General features: G+C 39.8%; 2 protein-coding genes across 2 annotated transcripts; one reads left to right on the forward strand and one right to left on the reverse strand.

Moving 5' to 3' along the window:
- Nucleotides 1-9,518: 9,518 nt before the first annotated feature.
- LOC148998902 (uncharacterized) lies at nucleotides 9,519-18,716 on the forward strand. Its single transcript, XM_089141617.1, has 4 exons — nucleotides 9,519-9,617; nucleotides 10,094-10,359; nucleotides 10,486-11,149; nucleotides 18,444-18,716. Exons 1-4 carry the CDS (start codon nucleotides 9,519-9,521, stop codon nucleotides 18,714-18,716), a joined length of 1,302 nt encoding a protein of 433 aa, XP_088997743.1.
- Nucleotides 18,717-19,661: 945 nt separating this feature from the next.
- LOC148998903 (AAA-ATPase At5g57480-like) lies at nucleotides 19,662-21,995 on the reverse strand. Its single transcript, XM_089141618.1, has one exon. The coding sequence runs from the start codon at nucleotides 21,397-21,399 to the stop codon at nucleotides 19,876-19,878; it is 1,524 nt and encodes a 507-aa protein (XP_088997744.1). The 5' UTR covers nucleotides 21,400-21,995; the 3' UTR covers nucleotides 19,662-19,875.
- Between the last annotated feature and the right edge of the window lie 1,379 nt (nucleotides 21,996-23,374).

Raw genomic sequence — 23,374 nt, forward strand, 5'->3', positions numbered from 1 at the left:
AATGGTCACTAATTTGCCACCAACTCGAAGTTTATAATGAAGCAAAACTTTGGGAAAATCTAATTGGAAACAAAAGGATCCTACGGGTACCTTCAATTTTATTAAATTTGACCCATCTCAAAAAGCCCCAAATTTGACTCTCATAAATCACCCGTGTGTGACCCGGGGATTCAAATTCTAAAATCTTTTGCAAGGAGATAAACCAATACTCCCAAACTCAAGGGAAACATTAATATAAGAAAATATAAGCATCTAGGGTACCTATCATTATTCCCTTTCATAGATCCGATCCCTCAATAGAAGAGAAAAGATATTACTTCCACAAACTACGAAGGAACATTAAAATAATAAAGGAAAGCATCCAAGATACCTAATAACCTTCCCTTTCAAGATTCCTCAAAAGGAAAGGAGAGAAAATACTCACAAAATTGTGAGTAAGAGAAGGATTAAAGAAAACTAACCTTTCTTAATGATTTTGCGAAGATTCGGATCCTAAAAACTTTCGGAAGGATGGAAATCACTCCTCTCCTTCGTTTCTCCTTTTCTCCAAAGTCTCCGCCTCTTTCTAGCCTCCAAAAATGTGTTTACGGATGAGATAAAACATAAAAAGGGTTTAAAAATCCGAATTTCCAATTTTGCCCCTAAACAGAAAATAGGGTGGGGGTTGGTTCACCCAAACGGCCCAAACTTCCAGTCCATGGTTGGACCCCCAAACAAACTCCGATTTTGATGATTTTTGGCTCGTTGGAAAGGTCTTTCGACGATATTCGATTTGATATCTTATTTGCGTCAATCGGATTCTCCATCACTGATCTACAGATATTCCAAAATTACCCTTTTTACACTATCGAGACTAATCTTCTCTCTTCACTTAAACTCTAGGAGAGTTTTTGAGTCATTATAGGGGTCATCTACCAACATTGGTTTAATTTCCAATCCTTCGGGCTCGAATTGAATGGTCCACAATTGTCGCCGAATCAAGGCCCAGGTTCTCGGTCTTAAAACCACGGGTTAAAGGGGTAGAAATCTGGGGGATTTCACAAAATATGAGGTTGCTGTCCTCATTGATCGATTGATTGGTCTATTGACCCAGTCGACCAACAGGGTCAGTGACAGACAAAATTAGGGATTTCTGATCCGAAATCCGAATTTTGTGATTCGAATCGCCACCAAACAAGAAAGGAATTATCGTGATAGTATTCTAGTGCTAAGGAACAAGCCTAACACTTTCATTGATCAAAAATCTAAAGACACAAATAAGGAAACAAAAGTTACCATAAATGTATCAGTCATGGTTCTTGGAGAAAGCATGGTATGATCAAGAAGAAAGAACTAGAGATTGATAGGTTACAACTCTTGTAAAGAAAACATAGCGATTGACTAATATGATCAATAAAACAGATCTAAGTAGATCAGAATTTGAATCAAAAGATGAACGAAGACAAGATCATGATTTAGATCATGATTCCTTCAAAAGCTTGCAATGATCATGATAAAGATCATTGCATTAGCCATTAATCCTTAGGAAATCATGAGAGATGAGTAGAGGGATGCTTGCAATTGAGAATGCAGCATCTTCTCTACTGTCTCAGCCCAAAAAGGAAAGAAAATCAGATATGGAGAAGAAGAAGAGAATGTAGACATACCTTTGGTGCAAGACGAAGAAGATTACTTGAGTTCTTGCAAGAAATCAACCAAGGATGCAAGGAAATTGACTAGAATGGAGCTCTGACTCTTTCCAGAGGCTTAGGAGGCAAAGGAGACGAAGTAATCCCAAGATTGGACTTAAATAGAGCAAGAAAATATCTAAATCCGCAAAACAGATCTCATTGGTCGATTGATTGGTCTATTGGCCCCAATCGACCAATCAGTCGACCAATGGAGACAACAAGGTACATAATGCATTGTTTTGGTCATAACTTCTTCGTTTGAAGTCCGATTGATCCAAAATTCAAAAGGGAACTTCACACAAACATATTAAGACTATATAGCATGAATTTGACATCATCCATGGTCCAAAAATCAGTACTTTATAAATTGGGAACATGAGTTTCTAAATTGGAAACAACATGGTTCTCATAGCAAACTCACCATGGATTCAAGGGAAGAATTAGAGAGAACAAGGCTTCACTCTAATGGAATATCAAGAACATATTAGAGGCAAGAATAACTAAATAGAAAATCAAAAGAATACTAATCCTAGAATGAGAGGAATCAAAAATAGAAACTTACTAGAATGCTTATATCAATGGTCAGCATAGAAGGCTATAATGGCTACAAAGAAAGGGGGATTGATTCAAGGATATGAAATACATTAGAACAGTAGTAAAGGCTTAGATCAAACATGTTAAACATCAATTAGAAAAGAAGCTACAGTAGAATGATCATGCTGTCCAAAACTTGATCAAAATCAATGAAGAATTGAAGAGATTCACCATGTAGTTTCAAGGAATGCATAGAGTGATTGGGAGTTCACTCTAAGACATAAGGAGATTAGATAATAGGTAGTTATAGTAGTGTAACACCTTCTCCACAATCAAAACATCAACATAGAACAATAAGAAGAAGAAAAGAGAGAAGAAGGAGATAGAACACTAAAATCAAGGTCTATCTTCAAGGTGTAACATTAAACTAACATTTCTTTACCCAAAACAGATAGGGTGTCCTAGCTAGGTTTGGGCTGGATTTCACACTGATATAGGTGGAAAAAGTCCCAAAAGATTCATTCCCAATCTGGCAAAAGGTATTGGGCTTAAAATTGAGACTAAGGGAACTACTAGGGCTCTTTGTACTAATGAGTGAAGTTGGCAGGGTTCGCAATGGCCAATGTAATCCTGCGCATGTTTCACCACGGTAGGCCAAAAGATCCCCTACCTTAAGATTTTAAAGGCTAGTGCTCTTGTGCCCATGTGAGCTCCACATATCCCTTCATGACTTTTGGTAAAGCTTATTGAGCCACCTGCAAGGCCTACACATTTTAGTAATGGCCCCTCTACAGATTGTTTGTATAAAGCTCCCTCTATCAGAGTAAACTTTGATGCTCTTCTCTTAACGATGCAAGCACAAGCTTGATCTTCTAGAAGTTGGTCATACTGTAAGTAAGCAACCAGCTCATCCATCCAGGAAGGTTCTGCCTCTTTAATCTCCATCATCTCCCAAGCATCAATACTTGGTTCGTGAAGGATTTTCTAGTAAATTGAGGCTACTATATTCTCAACACCTGCCAAAGCTAATTTGGCTAGGAGGTCAGCATTTGCATTCTCCTCCCTAGGGATTTGAATAAATTTGCATTGAGTGAAGTTGGTTTTTAAACCATTTGCCTTAGCAAGGTATTGCGCCATCTTCTCTTCTCTGGCTTCATAGACACCATTGACCTGGCTCACTATCAATTGTGAGTCATTGTGTATCTTTAGGCACTTGACACATTAAGAGTTGGCCAAACAGAGTCCTGTTAGTGATGCTTCATACTTTGCTACATTGTCTGTGGCTGGGAAGGTGAAGCGTAGGCCATAGTTGATAACAAAGTCATTGGGACTTTGTAGCACAAGGCCTGCTCCACTTCCCACAGCGTTGCTGGCCCCATCAACAAAGAGAACCCAAGTCTCCTTGAGTGTGTCATGATCTTCCCGAGTATTCCATCCAATGGTAGATTCGACCACAAAGTCCGCCAGTGCTTGCCCCTTTATGGCAGTCCTTGGTTGAAAGTCAACCTGATGTTTACTCAGCTCAATCGCCCAAGTGACCATTCTTCCTACTAGATCCGAATGATGAAGGATCTTTTTAAGGGGGCATTGGTGAGAATTGTTATAGGATGAGCTTGGAAGTAAGGCCTTAGTTTCCTGATGGATATCATTACCGCTAAGGAGAGCTTCTCTACTTATAGGGTATCTGGTCTCAGCATCCAAGAGAACATGAGAGACATAGTAAATAGGCTTCTGGATGCTTTTTTCTTCTTGTACTAATATTGAACTCACGGCCTTAGAAGATGTAGCAAGATACATAAGAAATTATTTTCTAGGAGTTGGACAGATAAGAATAGGAGAAGAGCCAAATTTCAGTTTCAAGTCTTCGAAAGCTCTCTGACATTCTTCAGTCCACATCAGCTCTGAAGTGGCATTGAGAGTTTTTACTGCTGTGAAGAAAGGCTGGCAGCGCTCCCCAGATTTCGCTAAGAAGCGACCTCAAGGCAGCAACCCTTCTAGTCAGGCACTGGATTTCTTTTATGGTGCGAGGTGGCTCCATTTCTAAGATGGCCTGAATCTTTTTGGGGTTCACTTCAATGCCTCTCTGTGAAACCATGAAGCCTAGGACTTCCTGGAGGATACTCCAAAAGCACACTTCTCAGGGTTTAGACGCATCTTGTGTTCTCGAAGAACATTGAAGACCTCTAACAAGTCACTAAGGTGGTCCTTCTGTTGAATACTCTTGACCAACATAGTGGGTCTTGACACAAATATGCCAATGGTAAAGAGTAAAGAAATGAAAAATAGACAGTTGGGTGAGGAGTATCTGCACTAATTAAGAGTTTTTTTTTTTGGTAGAACACTAATTAAGAGTCCATGGATGCTCTAATTAAGACTCCACAGACCTGTTAGTTGATCGTTGTGGGCTTTTCCGTGTGAGGTTTACAGTAAACGGACAACCGTATATTTTGATGCAAAATCAAGAAGGCGCACGTTTAACGTTTAATTTCAAAAAAGATTCTATACAAGATAACCAAAGTCTCTCTTAGCACCTTGACATTATAAGTATAACCCGATTTTTATCCCCTCTTGTTTCAATATCCTCCAGTTTCATCAGTACATCGTTAGATGGTTGACAGATGTCTTATTCTTATCCAAGGGTCAAGAATTTTCTAATTAACCACTTTCCTCTCATACCTTCAACCTATTTTTTCTCTTCACACGGCTGTGACCTCTTTCTTTGGCTCCAGCAGAAGCAACCTCACCACCACCGCATGGATGATCATGGAAGAAGAACAAACACCTACATGATTTTATTCTTCTTCTTCTTCTTCTGTTTTGGATAGTTCGAATAAAGATGGAATGACAAAGAAGAGGAGTTGATTCTTAAGCTAAAGAAAATCCCTCAATAGAAAAGTGAAAACCAGAGGAATAAATTTAAGTTTCAAACACAATCAGCTCTGCAATTTCATCCAAGGAACTACAAATTGAAAAATCCTTGAGGAATCTATCTCCTTACCCCCAATTACATTATTCAAAAAAAGAAAATAATAAAAAAGTGTTGGAATTTCTTCATTTTCATCGGTTTCTTGAAATATCCCAATCTGGTTGTTTCTAGTTTAGTTTCTCCATCGAACTCTCTGTCACATATGGAACTTGTAGTCGTAAGGTAATGGGCATAGATCTTGCTCTCAATGTTGTGAAAAAACTAGTAATGAACATTATGGAAAATTAGTTTAGGAAGCAACAGAAAAACGGTTCTGACCTGAGAACTTTTTTTCAGAAATGAAAATTTTGAGACTTTAGGGCAAAGCTGGGATGTTGGAAGAAGGGAATAGGAAAGGTTTTGGAAACAGTTTCACTGTCACGATGAGAGAAAGACGATGAAGGAATCTATAGCCGAAGGCTAAAGAGAGTGGGAAATGAAATAGCAGGTGAGGCCGGTGCCGCCGGAACCGAAGATGGAGAAGGTAAAAGAAAGAAGAGCCAAAAGAGGAGGAAACCATGGTTAAGGATTGGAAAACTATTGGCGCTAGATAAGAATAAAACACTTGTCAATCATCCAATGGTGCACTGATGAAACTGGAGAATATTGAAACTAGAACTAATAAAAATCCAGTATAACCACGGATTTTTATCACCTCTTGTTCTGACATGGTACAATTTCCTCATGTGAGTCGTTGGATTGGTGACATGTGTGACTTTATAATCCTAAGGTAATAATTCAACAGCAGGTAACCCACCATTAACCCCGGTTAATTTTCCTTCAACTGTCTCCCAACCTTTCCAAAATTCTCTGTCATTGTCTTCGACTCTAGCGCCGATTAAACCATCGTCGTATATTTTCTCTCTCTCTTCACTCCTTGTACATTAATCTTCTCTCAAAATCCCAACCAACCTCGTGTGAATTCCTCCCTTCAAATTGACTTCCCTACCTCACCTGCAACTAGTTTATAAATCCCAACAGCAACTCTCTTCTTGGCCTTCCTAAAACTCGGCTGTGTTGTAACGTGAAGAGTTCGGGTATTTCCCAAGTATACAATATACTATACCGACTATATACTCTATTAACAGGTTTCATTTAAATTTGAGATCGGTACAGGTTTTAGAGAACAGTTTTTATTTTCAATGACTTGTTATGAAATCAAATTTGGAGGCTGATCTTTCCTTCAAGCTTCAAATCAGAAGCTTCTTCGCCTTTATTTTGGGATCCATTATTTTAAATCTAAATATTTCTAGCGGTGAGAGTTCTAATATCAAGATCTTCATGAGTTTGCATTGCCAGGTTAGGCTTAGAGAAATTAATTGAATGATCAAGAATCCTGAGAAATCTGTAGTCATATGCTGTAGATTATCATCGTCTCCGCAAATTATAAGGATCAAATATATCAATACACTCTATGTGCTGGAGCAGAAACAAATCACCTCGTCGTTTCCGGTAAAATGCTGATGGAGGAGGCGATTACTTCTAGCAAAGATTACAGAGGCGAACGATCCATTGTACAGAGACAATGATAAATGAGATCAACGGCGACGCATAAAGATCTATAATGTGAAATTGCAGTGACTAGGCGAACTGATGAGAAACAAATCTTGTTGGAGTTGTTTTATGAGGAGGAGAAGATTGGAGACATGCTAGGTAGAGCTGATTCCGTCGACGGTGTTGGTGACGAAACCGTCATGTTCCGTACGAGTATGAGACGTGCCCTTGCCGGAGCCGAAGCCAAGGAGAGACAGTGCCCTTGCCGGAGGCGAAGCCAAGGAGAGACGACACCAAGGAGCGACGGTGCTCTTGCCGGAGCCGGAGCCGAAACCAAGGAGAGACGGAAGTTAGGCTTTGAACTTTTGAGAGAAGACGATGGGTTAAATGGGTTAGGGTTAAATGAGAAATTAAAAAAAAAACATTATAATAGGTGATAAATTACTGACCACCTCAGAACAGGAGGTGATAAAAATCCATCATGTACCTCACTATGAAGGTACAATCTAACTTGTGACCCTGGCATGTGCCTAAGATTCTATTTTTGGACGGTTATGAATTTGAAATGTTTAGTTCCTTTATCCATTGGATACAAGATTGCACCATATTCTCAATACTCCTCTATCATACATTTAGAATTTAGAAAGCATGTTCACTTTTCAGCACTAACAAAATCAAACAAAGGTAAGTGCTTCTAAAATTTATAATGCAAAAGTGTAGTAGGAGATCCACGCTCTTCTTTCTGTTTTTCTATGCCTGGGATAGGAGATCCCACCTCCTCCGCCAAGTGCGTGTTTCTATCCTGAATTTGTGTGTATTCTTCCATCTTTTTTCTGAGTGCTGCTGTTTGTTTCTTTTTGTTTTCTGGTATGGAGCAACACACTCCATTGCTACTGCCTCCTTCTGAGCATGATCCTTGCCCTTCATGAAAACCTGGAGAAGCTGATGATGATGGTTACATTTCTTTGGAAGATCTCCCTTCTGAGGACAATATAGAAATTGATCCTGAGTGCACATTGGTAGGAAAAATTCTTGAGGGAAGACCTTTTAGAGTACAAGCAGTCACTAAAGCTCTAGTCAGAGCTTGGAGCCTCCTGCATAAAGTGAAAGAAGAGCAGTTAGGCTCTCAATTATTTATCTTTACATTTGAACACCTTATTGATGTTGAGAATGTATTGGAGGGATCACCATGGTCGGTTTCAAGTAATCTTATGGTTTTAAAATACTGGAATGCTGAGGAGAAATGGGACTTCAACAAGCAAGAATTTTGGATTCATCTTAATGGTATACCGAAGGAAATAATCAAGTTAGAGGTTGGCAAACAGCTGGCTGCTAAAGTTGGGGAGCCTATGAAGGTTTTGCTCTTACATGAAACTAGAGATGGTATGAAGAAACCTTTCATAAGAAGCAGGGTTGAAATTGATATCAACAAGAAGCTTAGAAGAGAAACTGGGCTGAGGAAGAGAAATGGAGATACCATTCTTGTGACCGTGAGCTATGAGAGACTCCCTACATTTTGCTACTACTGTGGAATCTTGGGGCACACAGATAACAAATGTGAGGAGATCTTTCAAGAGAAGAGGAAGCATCAGGTTAGTCATAAGTGTAGGAATGAATCTTTTTGCTCTCAATTTCCTCCCCCCCCCCCCACCCATACACGGTAAACATTAGAGCTTTTATGCCAAATCAGCGTATGCTAGAAGAGGCAGAGGTTCTTATGATTAACTTCCCTCCAAGTTATGCATCCCAACCACCCCCTTCTTCTCAGGCAACTCACCGGAATCCGGCTGCCCAAACCACACAGCACCACCCTATCAAACAAAGGTGCAGCTCCCAAACACCCCCTTCTTCCTCTAGTCTTGTTATTTCAGGGGACAGACGTGGGGTTCAAGACAAACTTGGCAGCTCTGATTTTTTTGACGACCCAAGACTTCAAAACCAAAAAGCAGATATTCAAAAAGGTCCCAGGAATTCCTTTGCTAATACCCTTCAGACAGTAGATACTGCCAATTGTAACAACCCTCCTTTTTCCATTGTGTGTCCCAATGAAACTCCTGCCATACAACTCTTAGCTGCCATACAAAGTCAACTTCATCAACTTCAAGAGAACCCACCTAACCTATTGACCCTTTTACCTATGCTATCCAACATCTCTATCACATTTCAAGCTACCCAAATAGCCTCCCAGCTAAACCTAGCCTCACACCAACCCAACTTTTCCTGAGGATTTGAGAGCAAAAGTCATCCTAATGTGGACCATCTAGATTGGGTTGAAGACACTAGAGGGTAAGAGATTGCAAGGGCTAATCTACATGGCAGGAGGGCCTTAGTCAGCAAGAAGAGAGTGAAGAATACATCTATAGAGAGCAGAATCAGCAGATGATTGTCGAAAGTCAAGGAAGGTCCAGCTCACGTGGCATCCAAAATGGAATGGAGAATAGGAACATGAAGAAATTAGCTAGAAGAAGGAGCACCATTCAGCCTTACATCATCAGACCTTCATCTGGTAAGGTTGCCAAGGCTAAAAACAAGAAATACAAGCAAGCACAATTAGAAGAACTGGATGAACAGAAGCTGACTGAAGACAGCATTGAACAAAGGCTGAAGAATCAAACCACTTCCCTTCATTTTTTAGAGGAGGGTCCCTGGGCTGTTGGGGATTATCAACATCAAGAGAAGTTATGAGGATAATTAGCTGGACTGTCAAGGTGTTAGAGGTCACTGACTGTTCAAGCTTTGAAAAACCTCTCAAGGAAAGTGAAGCCTGAAGTTATCTTTCTAATGGAGACAAAAAAAACAAAGTGGAAGTTCTGAAAAAAATAGGCAAAAGATTGAATCTTAGTAATGTATTCACTATGGAGCCTATTGGGAAAGCTAGGGGATTGGCAGTGCTATATGGTAACTCTACTTATCTAAATATTATAGAGTCAAACAAAAGGTTCATTGATGCAGAGGTATCTTGCAATGGGGTTGACTCCTTTTATATGACCATGGTGTATGGGGATCCTAAGAGAGATAAAAGAGTGATGGTTTGGGATAAACTCAGATGTCTAGCAGGAAACAGAAGTGGGCAATGGCTATGTTTTGGAGATTTCAACTCTTTTGTCTCCTGGCAAGAGAAGATAGGAGGATCTAGTAACAACAATTATGATAGTGATAATTTTAAGAAGATGATGGATGATTGTTCTTTTCTTGATCTTGGTTCTCAAGGTCCTCAGTTTACATGGAATAATCGAAGGAAAGGGGAGCAAATATTAGGATTAGGCTGAATAGAGCTATTCCTAATGTTGAATGGAGAAACAAATTTAATGAAGCTTCGGTGGTGGTTCATCCCATAACTGAGTCAGATCACTTGCCTATTGTAATTGACACTATGGGTGGTAGAAGCTCAGGTATAAGACCCTTCAGATTTGAATCAATGTGATTTCAGCATAAGGAGTCTAGAAATATACCCAGTCAAGCTTGGAATATTGAAGAAGGAAGTGATGCTGCTGAAAGATTATTAGCCAAGTCTAACAATGTGAAAAAGAAGTTTATAAAGTGGAATAGAGATACTTTTGGTCATGTGCAAACAAAGATTACACATCTTCTTAAGGAGTTGGAAAGTGTGCTTCAACACCCATCTGTGGACAATGAAGGAAAGGAAGGAAAACTACATCAACTGCTAGAAATAGAAGTGAAAAGAGAGGAGGAAATGTGGGCTCAAAATCTAGAGAATTATGGTTGAAGGCAGGGGATAGAAACACTAAAATTTTTTCAGACATCTAATATCCAAAGGAGGAACCATAATAGAATTTTGAAGTTGAAATTGAGTTTGGGAAGGTGGACCAGCTCTGAAGATGAGGTGTTTAAGGAGGTGCTAGACAAGTACAAGGATATCTACTCATCCAAAGGTATTGATGAAGAAGCCCTAATCAATGTGCTTTTATCAATTCAACCAAAAGTCACTCAAGAAGATAATGATATGTTGATGAGAGTTCCTAGTAAGGAGGAGATCAAGGCTGCTTTGGTAGAGATGGCTCCTCTTAAATCACCTGGACCTGATGGTCTCCCTCCAGCATTTTATCAACATTATTGGGATCTGGTGGATGAAGATATCTGTAAGTTTGTCTTTGATATATTCTCTTCTGGTCTTATGCCTAAGGAAATTAACTCTACATATGTGTGCTTAATTCTTAAGTGTAACCAGCCTGATGCTATTGACCAATTTAGGCCTATCAGTCTTTGCAATGTAAAAATTGCTACTAAAGTTATTGCATCTAGACCAAAGGGTATCCTAGATAGGCTTATTAGTGAACCCCAGTCTGCTTTTGTCCCTAACAGAAGTATCTCTGACAATATTCTAGTGGCCCATGAGTGCTTTCATTACATCAAGAACAAAAAGAAAGTAATGGCCTTAAAACTAGATATTCGTAAGGCCTATGATAGCCTTGAGTGGAAATTTGTGGAAAGAACATTATCTAAACTGGGTTTTTGTGATAAGTGGGTGACTCTAGTTATGTCCTATTGTCACATCCACCCAGCCGGTATCCTATCTGGCATGCCCGGGATGTGATCCACAGCCCGAAGATCTAGATCGAGCGGCCATGCCTCCCACATACACGATAACATAATCATGAACAATATAATCAATGTATAAAGTAAACAATAAATAGATCAACTGAATGAGAAAAGGGTAATTAATCAGAGTGTGGAAACATTAAGTAACATCTTCTAAGTAACAAAGTCTCAAAGAGAAAGAGTGATCAGAAGTCACTCCTTCACAACCAGCTGAACAGTGGTAAATCAAATTAAGTTACAACCAGTGTCATGAACAATTCCATAGGAACTAGAGAGAGAATATCCAAATTATTATAGTCATCCAGGGAAATGGGGCCTACACATAGGTTTCCTCTATCCTAATGATATCCTCTTCGAAAGTATGGATGAAGTAAACCCAACGTAGCCGCTCCCTCACTAATGTGGGGCTAACCCTGGTACGCACTATAATCCTCCTCGGTATAGCAATCCTGACTCTCCGCGTAGCCATCACCCGAAGGGTAGTATGCGGGATCATAGCTCGGGTCATAGGACGTGCCATCAAGGTCTTCTGTACCTGCAGTATAATCTAACAAATTGCACAAAGGAATGAGTTCAAAAGAACTCAGCAAGGCAAGTCGTTTCATAATCCACAGTTCACCCAACACAAGTCAAAATATGACGCAATATGATATGAGACAATGATGAAATATGATTCTAATCTTAAGTATACTAGTCTTTAAGGTAGACACGCTTTAAGTCATGGCACCATACTTCTTTGGGTAGTCAGTCACTCCCCCTCAATCATAAGATATCTTGGGTCTGCCCGGGGAAGTTCGGTAAAGTCATCTCAAAACCATGGTTGGGGATTTAGTCACCACTCTCTCATATCACCGTTTGGTATAAGTACTGGCGCATGTCACAGTAAAGCCTAGCCCAATGCAAGTCATCTACTCAATCATATCATGTCAGATCCAGATACGTCCATTCCTCGCCCCCGGCGATCCTTTCCGGTATCCTTCACACTAGAGTCAGCGTAATCCCGGATTACGGACTCATCAACCCTATTGGTCATCCACATATAGTAAACGGGAAGCTCTCACATCCTCTCACGGGTTGGTTACCGGTCTTGAGCGCCCATGAGCCCAAGTCTATCTATGTGCAACCCTACCAATAAATGGCCCCTTTCGGGTATCCGCAATATAGTTCAAGTCCTCTCACGGAGTGGGTACCGGTCTTGAGCGCCCTTCAACCATACTCTACCACGGGTCGTTCGGTCTCAATACCCTTCCGATTCGGGTCTGATACGACAAGGGAAATCCTAACCATACACCTAGACAATCCTATACATGTCATCCAATAACCCGGGAAAGTGTCGATGGACACCTTCGGGGAATATCCCATACTACTCCCTCCGATGCCCAAGGACAAAAGTGTCGAAAGGACACCTCTCAATCCCAAGTCATACGTAGTCAATCACAATCTCAATCTCATCATATTATACTAAATCAGTGATTCATCATAAAAACAAATACATATCATAACATGATTGATCATACATGAATCATAAAGTAAAACTGAACATGATATTCTAAATGATATATACATTCTATTACTGATAAGAAAACACATAACAATCATGTATAGTAAAGGATTACTCATATGATCATAACCATTAAGTTCCCACAATGTAAGCATGTTGGTATAATTAACATACTTGAGTTAACGACTGTCCTTACCTTAATCAAGTTGTAAATAGATTCAATGATTACCAAGTACGGTCCCAAATCAGTGTTGATACCCTAGATAATCATACAATTAATGTCAGAGAAGAAAGCAATTGAATTGGGGTTCAAACGGATCAATTCGGCTGAGTACAGGGCCTTAACAACTCTTGGTTGCCTGGCTTGGTCGACTGACGACCAAGACTTGTTATCTTCAGACCAGCAATGGAAACTTGATCCGAAGCTGCCCTTCCGGTGCTCCGATCGTCATGAAATTTGGAGGGCATGTTTATAACTGTCACACCCCACCCGTCGGTCTCGGTTACCCGCCCGACAACCCGTGGGTGCGATCCGTCACAAGATCCAAGGTTTTAGTCTATCAACAATATTTAAGACAAATACAGATAATCATGAGCAAGAATATTCAATAACTAAATTAAATGAATTACAGAAGCCCAAAATGCTCCAATAACAAAGGAAAGAAAATAATGAATAATGAATAAGTCAAAAATGAGGGCAGCGGAATAAAAGTGTTTAAATCAGTTTCTTTCAAGTTTGTTTCTCTAAGTCAATGAACTTAGATTCCAGTTTAATGAGGTGAGGGGTTCTCCAATTCTTCTCCAGTCTCAGGGCGAACTGCTTGACCACCTTTCGTCTTTGACCATCAACCGGTGCGATAAGCGCACTCCATGCACCCGCAGAACTCCCGCACATGCTATTCCCATCTCCCGGCGGTGCCACATCTCTTCAAACGGGATGGTTCCTTCATAGGGAACCAGCCCATCTTCGATACAAATCCTTCTTCCGTATAGGCTAAAACATACAAAGAATAAAGGAATGAGTTCTAAAGAACTCGGAAGAAACAATCATATATCTCATCCATCATCCAAAAATGCCATGATACAACGGTAATATGAATGAATGCAAAACATGAATGATGCTATGATTTCTAACTATGCAAGTCTCTAATAGCCGACATGCTTTAAGATAAACACCAGCCCTCCTCCGGGTAAGTCTCATCACTCGATCCGGCAAGGACGGGTTACCTCCGAGGGATCCAGGGAAAAGGGAAAGTCCACACCGGCTCACAAACCATGGTTAGGGGTTAAGTCCACACTCTCTCACCACGACCATTGGTAATGAGTACGGCGCATGTCCGGGTTTCTAATCCAATGCAAGGTCATAATGGTTACATGTCTACATGAAGTCCAGATACATCCCCATGGCACCGACCAACTCGGTTCAGTATCCTTGCAACCTAGGAGTAAGAATCCTCACGGACTGGATACCTCGTTGGACTCTACTCCATAACCCCATGGTCATCCACATATCATTGGGGCGGATGCTCTCATGATTCCTCCCGACACCCGGTCCGGTCCTTGGACATCCATGAGCCCAACCCTAACATATGCAACTCTACCATTTCATGACCAACAGTGGACCACCAAGTCACATCACCGTCATCACGGGTCACTCGGTTCAATCCCCTACCGAAAGGGTAGTAGCATGTGGGGTACCCAGCCATGCAATCTAGACTCATCCTAACAATGTCATCAATTAATCATGATAGTCTGAAGGCATCAGCAGGCATGTGTCCCACCACGACCTCCGATAACATCAGCCAAGATATCCCAAAAGGAATACCCCAACTATCATAATCATATACCAACTACCACCATCTCATAACAATCACAAACCATAAAGTAAATATGAAATCAAAGGACAATAGTATAACATTATATATGAAACTACAGCAGTTTATATTGGAAGTTAAGAATAACAATTACTAAATCAACAGTCTAAGTATACATAAATAGATAAGATAGACTGCCTTACTTGCATATACCGAAACGTCCGTAAAATGGAATCCAGTAATTATTAGTAGACTTTTCTTTTAAACAGAATCACCTAAACACGGGGTTATTAGAATATATAAGTCACATAAACCAAATTGAATCAAAACCGAAATCTATTTGGTCACGTACCACCGGTCGCTTGTGCGTCGCTTAGGTTAAGTGACCGCCACTAGTGACCGCCCCAAAAACAGTGAGCTTCAATCCGAAACTCAGGCTTCGATTACACCTTCGAGTAATCTCATCCTAAGTCTCGAATTAAACACTCCCTAAGCCAAAAGGGTAAGAGAAAACAATCCCATCATCGGTGGATTATCCCAACCCTCTCCTTGATTGGATTTACCACCGCGGGGTTCCGTTATGGTTATTCCATCTCACGTAGATTAAAAAAAAGGGTAAAGAATAACCAAGGGGTAATCACGTGACGAGGAAAAAGGGTAAACCAAACTAACGGAGATAAGAGAGTAGAGAACGAAGGGTTAGTTCAATACCTCACACCGCGAGAAGAAGAGAACTCATCTTCCAAACCACCGCGGTACTCCGAGACTCTTTCGGATCTTCCCGCAGCCGTCTTAACTCCCAAATAAGAAATAACGAATAAAGTAATCGTTAATGAGACGGAGGTTGCCTTTTATAGAAGTCGGGGGCAAAATAGGGCAAAATCCCAACAGATCGGGCGGCGCTGGCGGCGCAGGTAAGCGACCGCCACTAGTAACCGCCCCATGTAATTGCCAACAAGGGTGCTTTACTAGGGGTTGATACCCAAGGTCAACCTAGCCCTAAATAAGAGATGGGGAGATCTACCTTCATCCGGACATCTCGAACGACCGACTCGACCCACGCCAGCCAAGGCAGGCTTTTCAAACATAGGATCCAGATCCATGGGTCCTGGGTATGGATCATGGGCTTCAATCCGGATACTCCACAAGTTCACCCGACTAGACCTTCGGGTTCTCGGACCTGGAATACGGATCTCGGGTTAGAAATACGGGGGGTATTACAATAACAGTAAGAGGATACTACACACTAATTTTCATGATGATGCAACGGTTCAATCAAAAATACCCAAATCGAATTTTAGGTTCTATGTGATACTTAGTAAGAATTAAATTGGAATTTATAGAAATTGAAAAGGATGATAAGAATCAATCAAATGAGTGTTAAGAATTAAGCTAGAATCTTAATTTCATTATAGTCTAAGCTTATCATGCATCTACATATCAGATTTGAATCAAATAGGTTAGATTGAATAGAATTAAAGTGATGGAGTGCAATTAATCTCATTTGAATCATAGCATAGCAAGAGTGGGGAAGGATTACGAAATTGAAAGGGGGAAATCCATGGTTAAGTGTTTGCAAGGTTGCAGCACTTCAGCCATGGTTTCAATGATCATGAATTGATAGAAACATGAATAGATTAGGAGAGGAATAGAATAAATCATACCTTGAGTTGATGATTAGTGTATAAAATAATGATTGGAATCAAAGATCTTCCCAAACATTAAGGAATAGCCCAAGAGAGTGTCCAACCTCGAGCTCTAGAGTGCCAATGATTAGTTTAGGTCCTCATTCACGAGTTCCGAAAAGGTAGGGGCAAAATGGGAAGAGATTTAGTGCAAAATCGAATTCCATTACTCTTGGTCGACTTCAGTTGACCAAGCACTCGACCAAGCTATGACAGCAACTTCAGGAGTGGATTCAGAAGGCTATACAGGGTCAAATCGAGCGGGATTTTCTCCTACAAGTCAATCAACAAGTCTAGTTTCAAAGAATACCTTCAGATTGATCACGGGGTTCCGGGAAGTGCTTCAACTAATTCAATCTTCATCGATGCGCAGATTTTTACTCAACACTGACAATGTGCATAAGTGAGGGGCATCATTGTCAATGTCCATAGGCTCAGCATCAAGCATGGAATCATCTACTAAGAGGGCCCATAGGTCTCTTCTACCACCACTTCGGGTCTTCGGACCTGCAACAGTATAAAATCCGGGCCGGGTCAGGGTTAGGATAAGGCCGGATTTTACACCTATATCAAGTCTGTATCTTATCATGTATTAGTGAATGGGGCTGCTAGAGGGGTAATTGAGCCTTCTAGAGGGATCAGATAGGGTGATCCTCTATCTCCAGCTATCTTTGTATTATGTACTGAAACTCTCAATGCTGTTCTCAGAGTTGCTTTACAGGAGAAAGTCATTTTGGGGCTGAAAGTGAGGAATAGGACTAACCCAATTTCTCATCTTTTGTTTGTTGATGACACAGTGGTATTTTTAGAAGTTAGTCTTCAGGAGTTTCACAACATCAAAGCCTGTTTGGATCTATTTTGTGCTGCTAGTGGTCAGCAAATTAATCAACAAAAATCCTCTATCTACTTCAGCCTAAACACTACTCCCAGATTCAATAGGTGGCTTTCAAGAATTTTGAAGATTCCTTTTGGGGGGCCTCCAAAAAAATATTTGGGTCTCCCATCGGAATTCAAAGCTTCTAAAAAGGAGGGATTCAGAGATATTCAAGAAAGAACAAGCAGGAGGATGCAGGGATGGAAATCAAACCTATTGTCTATGGCTGGAAAGGAAGTTCTTCTCAAATCTGTTGGTCTTTCCATTAACAACTATGTAGCTTCTCACTTTAGTCTTCCTAAATCTCATCATGAAAAGATAAAGAAAGATGCAATTAGTTTTTTTTTGGGGAGGCAAAGAGAATAAAAAGAAGATCTACTAGGTGTCATGGGAGAGACTTTGCCAATCAAAAGATAGGGGAGGTCTAGGATTTAGGGATCCTCAGATGCAGAATTTGGCATTATTATGCAAATTAGCATGGAAGATATGGAGCAATCCAGAGGCCTATTGGGTAAGAATTCTGAAGCAAATTTACTTTCCCAATTCATACTTCCTATCTGCTAAAGCTAGTTCAAATCCATCTTGGGCATGGAGAAGTGTATTGGAGGGGAGGAAGATTCTGAAAACAGGTCTAGTGTGGGTTGTGGGAGATGGTACTTCTATCCGTGTTTGGGAAGACTTATGGATTCTTTCAAATCCAGGTTTTAAAGTCAGAAGCTGTAAGAGAGATCATAAAGGAATTGTGTGGGTCTTTGATTTAATAGATGAAGACTCAAGAACCTGGAAAAGGGGTCTGATTAATGAAGTCTTTGGTAGAGAAGATGCAAAAGCAATTACAAATATTGGGATTAGTTTAATTCCCAGGGAGGATAGGCAAATTTGGGGTCCAGCTAGAAGTGGCATTTTCTCTGTAAAATCTACATATCATCACATCCTAAAGTTGAAAGAATGGGAGCACAACAATCAACCATCATCATCAAAAGTCTCATGTAAAGCTTAGGTTGATTTGATGGTATGGAGGAATATCTGGAATTGCACTCAACCCCAAAAATCAAACACATGTTATGGAGATCATGTTCAGGGGCTTTACCTTCAGCAATGGAGTTGGCCAAGAGAATTGAACACTTCGATCCTCGATGCTACAAATGCAGTGAGTTAAAATCCATTGATCACATCTTGCTCGATTGCCATTTCGCTCGCAGGGTTTGGTTTGCATTCCCTCTATCCTTCTTGTTGCCGGCCAATCCTCTATTGCATAAGGCGATTAAGGAGTGGAAGAGCTGTTTGCCAAAGGATAAGAAAGGGTTTAAGGAAGCTTCGTCTTTGTTTGCTCATACCTGCTGGAGAATTTGATGGCTGAGATGATGGAGTTTTCAAGCTTCAACGAAGTGAAGATTGGGGCTGACAACCATGATCGAAGGGAAGAAACTTCTGGAGTTCTTGATCGGTGGATGTGCCCTCCTCGCGGTGTGGTGAAGATCAATGTTGATGCTTCCCTTAACAAAGATGGAAATGGGCTGGTTTTGTGTGTCAAATTCGGAGGGGAGGCCCATCAAAGGGTATGCAATCCCAGCCCAGTTCGACACAATTTTAATTGGAGAGATCTTGGCTATTCGTGAAGGAATCTCAATAGCTCTGGAGGAAGGATTTACCAATGTCCTGATGGAATCAGATTCGGCGGAAGCGATCAATTCGTGACCAAATTGGAGTTGATTCCAGTGAACATTCAAAACTTTATTTGGGATGTGGTAATTCTTGCATCTTGGCTCCGAGTTTCTTTTTTTTCATGTTAAAAGGGAGTGCAATGTTGTAGCTGATTTCCTTGCTGGTAAGGCTGTGTCTGTTGCGTGTAGGACTCTTTGGCCTTATTTGGATCTTGGGTATTTAGATTTATGTAATCTTGATGCCTTGCGTGGGTTGCGCGTTAATATATAGACTATTTCTACAAAAAAAAAAAAAAAAGAGGATAGGAGATCCCACCCACCTCTCCTCCTTTTCCTATGCCTCTCTCTTCCTTTTCCTATGCTGTCTTTGATTTTTCTTTCCAGTAGAACTATGGCTTTTCCATGCGACTCACAATACATGTTTTTCACATGAAACGCCCCCACAATGTCGCCCCAATTGTCTTCAAGTGAACCCCAAGACCTCGAGTAGCTCAACAAAATCTACCTTTCCAACCCATAAAGTGAACCACCACCACCCCAAAAGCTAATTTCTTTGTTTGCAATGGCTGCTAAGCTGCTCAAAATCAAATATTTCTGGTGGGAAACCCTAAGTTAATTACTTATTCCCATTCTCATCGCAGCTAAACTTTTCCCAAATCTCCCCCACATGGAGATCCCTTGTTTTATTAGGAACACAAGCACCCAATAAACCAACATAGCCAGCTAGCAATATCCCCAGAAGATTTTAGTGCAGAAACTAAATTATTGATTAACATAATAGTCTAAATTGAATTGAAGAAATCCAGAAAACCGTAACAACCCACATGCAAATGCAAGGATTATATCATATAATATAACTTAACTTATTTAACGAAACAAAAGTGAACATGTTATTTAACAGACATCTAAAATGAAAAAAAAGTAAAATAAAAGAGAAGCTTTCTAAGCTATCCAATTTTTCCCCTTCTTCTTGACTTCTATTTCTATTCTTACCAGCTGACAAATCCTCCCACTATTAAAATTTGAAATCGGAAATCCCAAGCAACCGTTTATCCCTCTAGTTTATCATATCTGTCTGCACAAAACCCAAAAGCAAATCCAGTTGAGAACTCCATCAGCTGTGTTTCTCCTTCTGATCTTCATCTTCTCCTTTGCTACAATTCTCTGGAATTTCACAACTCTCATTTGGAGATTCCAAGGCTCTCTTCTCCTGTTCCTCTTCTTCTATTTCTGCTGAACTCTTCTCCTTTACATCGTCTTCTTCGAGATTCCTCTTAGCCCTTCTCTTCAATTCCTGCAACAACTCAGATAGAGCCACCCTCTTATCTCTTCCGTTCTTGATCAAAACCTCACTAATATCGGCTGGCGTCATCTGGGCTTCATCAATTACTTCCTTCAACTCCTTCAGATTCCCATCTTCGATCTCTTCTTCATCTAATCCCAAGTAGTTCTTGAGAAGAATCTTCAATGCTTCAAATGAACAGTAATTCATATAGAGATGCATATCCATACGTCCACTTCTCAGCAATGCTGGATCAAGCTTCTCAATGTGATTCGTGGTGAACACAAAAATCCTCTCACTACCACAACAAGACCACAGCCCATCTGTAAAATTCAACAAACCCGAAAGCGTAATCGAATTCCCTCCATCTTCAGCTGATCCACCACCTCTTGGGTCTGGTGACAGAGGACTTCTCCCTGCAGCAGCTACGGGTTTTGTTCTATTTGCGAGATTGATCGAACAATCGATATCTTCGATGACAATTATGGATTTTGAAGTCGTCTTCATCAGTAATTTCCGAAGCTCGGAATTGTTGTGCACTTCAGTGAGTTCAAGATCATAGATATCATAACCCAAGTAATTAGCCATGGCTGCTATCATGCTTGATTTCCCAGTCCCAGGAGGACCATATAGAAGGTACCCTCTCTTCCATGCTCGACCTGTGTTCTGATAGAACGATTTTCCATCAATGAAACTTCTAAGATCAGCCATTACCTCAGCTTTCTTTGCAGGATCCATGGCCAATGTGTCAAATGTACTTGGATGCTTAAATGGCACAGCTTCCCATGGATAACCCCTCGAATCAAGAGCTCCACCTCGAGAATTTGTATAAAGAAGTCGATCTTGATTCTTTCTTCTGATCTCATTTGCCTTTTCCATAATGTGATCAAGATAAGAATCTAGGATCAATGCCTTATCTTTCTTCTTGATTCGAAGAGTGAAGCTTCTCTTCTCATCAGGAAGAGCTCTCCATGAGTAGTTCTGTGATTGTCTGTGTGTCACCACATGCTCCCACCTTGCTGTAACACCATTGAAGGCATCAACAAAGCACTCATTGTTTGATAGACCAAATGTGAACCTACTTGAATTCCTAGCAAGAGTGAGGCTCAAACGGTTGGCTGCGATTGAAGCAGAGCTGCTAAGGTAGAGATGAACTGAGTTGTAGAGCTCGTTTGTGTTGACACCATCAATCTCTGTAATGTCAAAGTAGCAGTAAGAAGAGAACCATTGAAAGGTACGGGTCAAGAGTTTGAGTAAAACAAATCGAAGTTCTGGTGGAAATATGGCATGGAGGATTCCTTGGGAGAAGGCTAAAAGACCCATCAGAGAAGCCAGAGAAGTCCAAAACTCCCTCATTTCTCTTTTTTCTTTCTCTGCAATTCTATCAGAGATCGGTTACTAGTTGAAGAGGAACTAAAGGATCTTAAGAGATGGAGGGATTGGGTGAAGCTGGGTAATATTTATAAAGTGATTGGTTTTGGGATTTGGAGACATGGGCTTTTTTAGTTTACACCTTTCTCAGAGGATTTTTACGTGTGAGATTTGGGTGTTTGATGAGTAAAGAAAAGATTAAATTGAAACGGATTTGAAGAAGAGAAAGATATTGGTTTTTTTTTTCTTTTTTCGGTAGAAAGAGAGATTGGTTGTTTACAGATTGTAAAAGTAGTACATGAAGACAGCAAAGATGAAGGAAAAGAAAACAAAAAAGGGTCATCAGAATTGAGTGACAATGGGTTCTATCTTTTAGCATGGATGAGGTCTGGCTTTAATAAACCTAAGAGGATTATTTTTTCTGTTCATGATGCAGGGCTGATGTCGTGAAGGACTTAACTTGGATTCCGATATGTGAAGAAATGACATTTCAAACTCATGGAAGGAGACAGAAAGATTTTATAAACAGTAATAAAATGGCTTCTAAATATAGAGGTTTTCCATGTTTAAAATCAAGAAACATGTGCATGTGATTTGTCAAAATCAAGAGAAAGGTGATATCATTATCTGATTATGTAATATCATTAAATGATTATGGTTTTATTAATTAATCACATAGGATTGGGTATCAATCACTTTTTTTTTTTCTGGTCGAATTTATCAGTCACTTTCAAAGTTTATAGGCTGTCTTTAGCATTTCATTGAAATGATATAAATCAAGTATTTTTCACCAAAAAAAAAAAAAATATGTATAAATCAGGTATTACCATCCATCATATTTAAAATGGGGGTGCCAATGTTTGCGCTGGTAGTGCACAAGACTAATGTTTGCATAGGTTGCACTCAATAAAAAGTCTGAACATTGTGTAGCGGGGGGCACTAGGTCGTCGCTACTGCATCTCCTCTTTTTTTTACCAAAAAAAAAAGAAAAGAAAAGGAGGTACCCATATGCTGTGGGTGCACCAAATAAGCAAAGTTCCTGATTTGGTGGTCTAAATCTAAATTTTGCTTTCAAAATTTAAATTTTGGTTCTCAAGAATAGAGATCGAATACTAACTAGTGAAAAGTTGTATGGTAAGGCTCCTATTTCTTGTTTCTTGTAATTTTTTATATTATATTTTGGAGCTTGTACAATCCAAATAATGTATGCACAATTTGGTCCTCTTTCTAAAGTTTATTTTTTTCATTCTTGAAACAAACTAACACTTCGGCAAACTTTAAAACCAAAGAACGCACTAGAAGAAACGCCAATCTCACACACAAAAAAAGAAAATAAGTTTCTCTTGAAAAGGCGGAGAAAAGCTGTCTTCGGATGATGGTATTCTTGTCTTTTTAACATTAGAAAATAACATCCTATTTTGAAATCTTTAAAAACTCAAAGTTTCTTTTTTGTTTTCTTCATTTTTTTCTTTTGCATAAATGTGTTTTTTTCTGTGTAATTGCACATCCAAAAAGTGTTAAAATGTGTTAACTAATAAAAGGTAAAAAAAAAAAAAATTTAAAAATGAAATTTTGTTTCTAACCTTCAAAAAAAGGGAAAAGGATAAAAAAACACTATCATATGTCCCTCTTAGGCTACTTTGTTTGCAAAAGTGGGGTGGGGGGAAAAAAATGTGAGCCCCATATATAGTGGGGTGAGGGAGAATGAAATGAAAAGAGATAAAAGTGTGGAAAAGTATTAATTGTAGGTCATACATTTTATTTTTTTACACTTTTTCACAAAATTTCACATAATTTGTAGGATTTTAAAAAGGCTTGGAGTGAAAAAATTAGGTTGTCACTTCTTCAGAACTTGTTTCTAACTTTCTCACCCTAAGCAACCAAACAATTTACACTTGTATGATTTAAAGGAAAAGTAAAAAAGTTTTATTTTTTTAAAGAATTTTTTTCAACCTACCTT

The sequence above is a fragment of the Hakea prostrata genome, unplaced genomic scaffold (assembly GCF_041222555.1).
Source record: "Hakea prostrata isolate BN-2017 unplaced genomic scaffold, UWA_Hpros_2 contig_98, whole genome shotgun sequence".
In the NCBI taxonomy this organism is placed as follows: Eukaryota; Viridiplantae; Streptophyta; class Magnoliopsida; order Proteales; family Proteaceae; genus Hakea; species Hakea prostrata.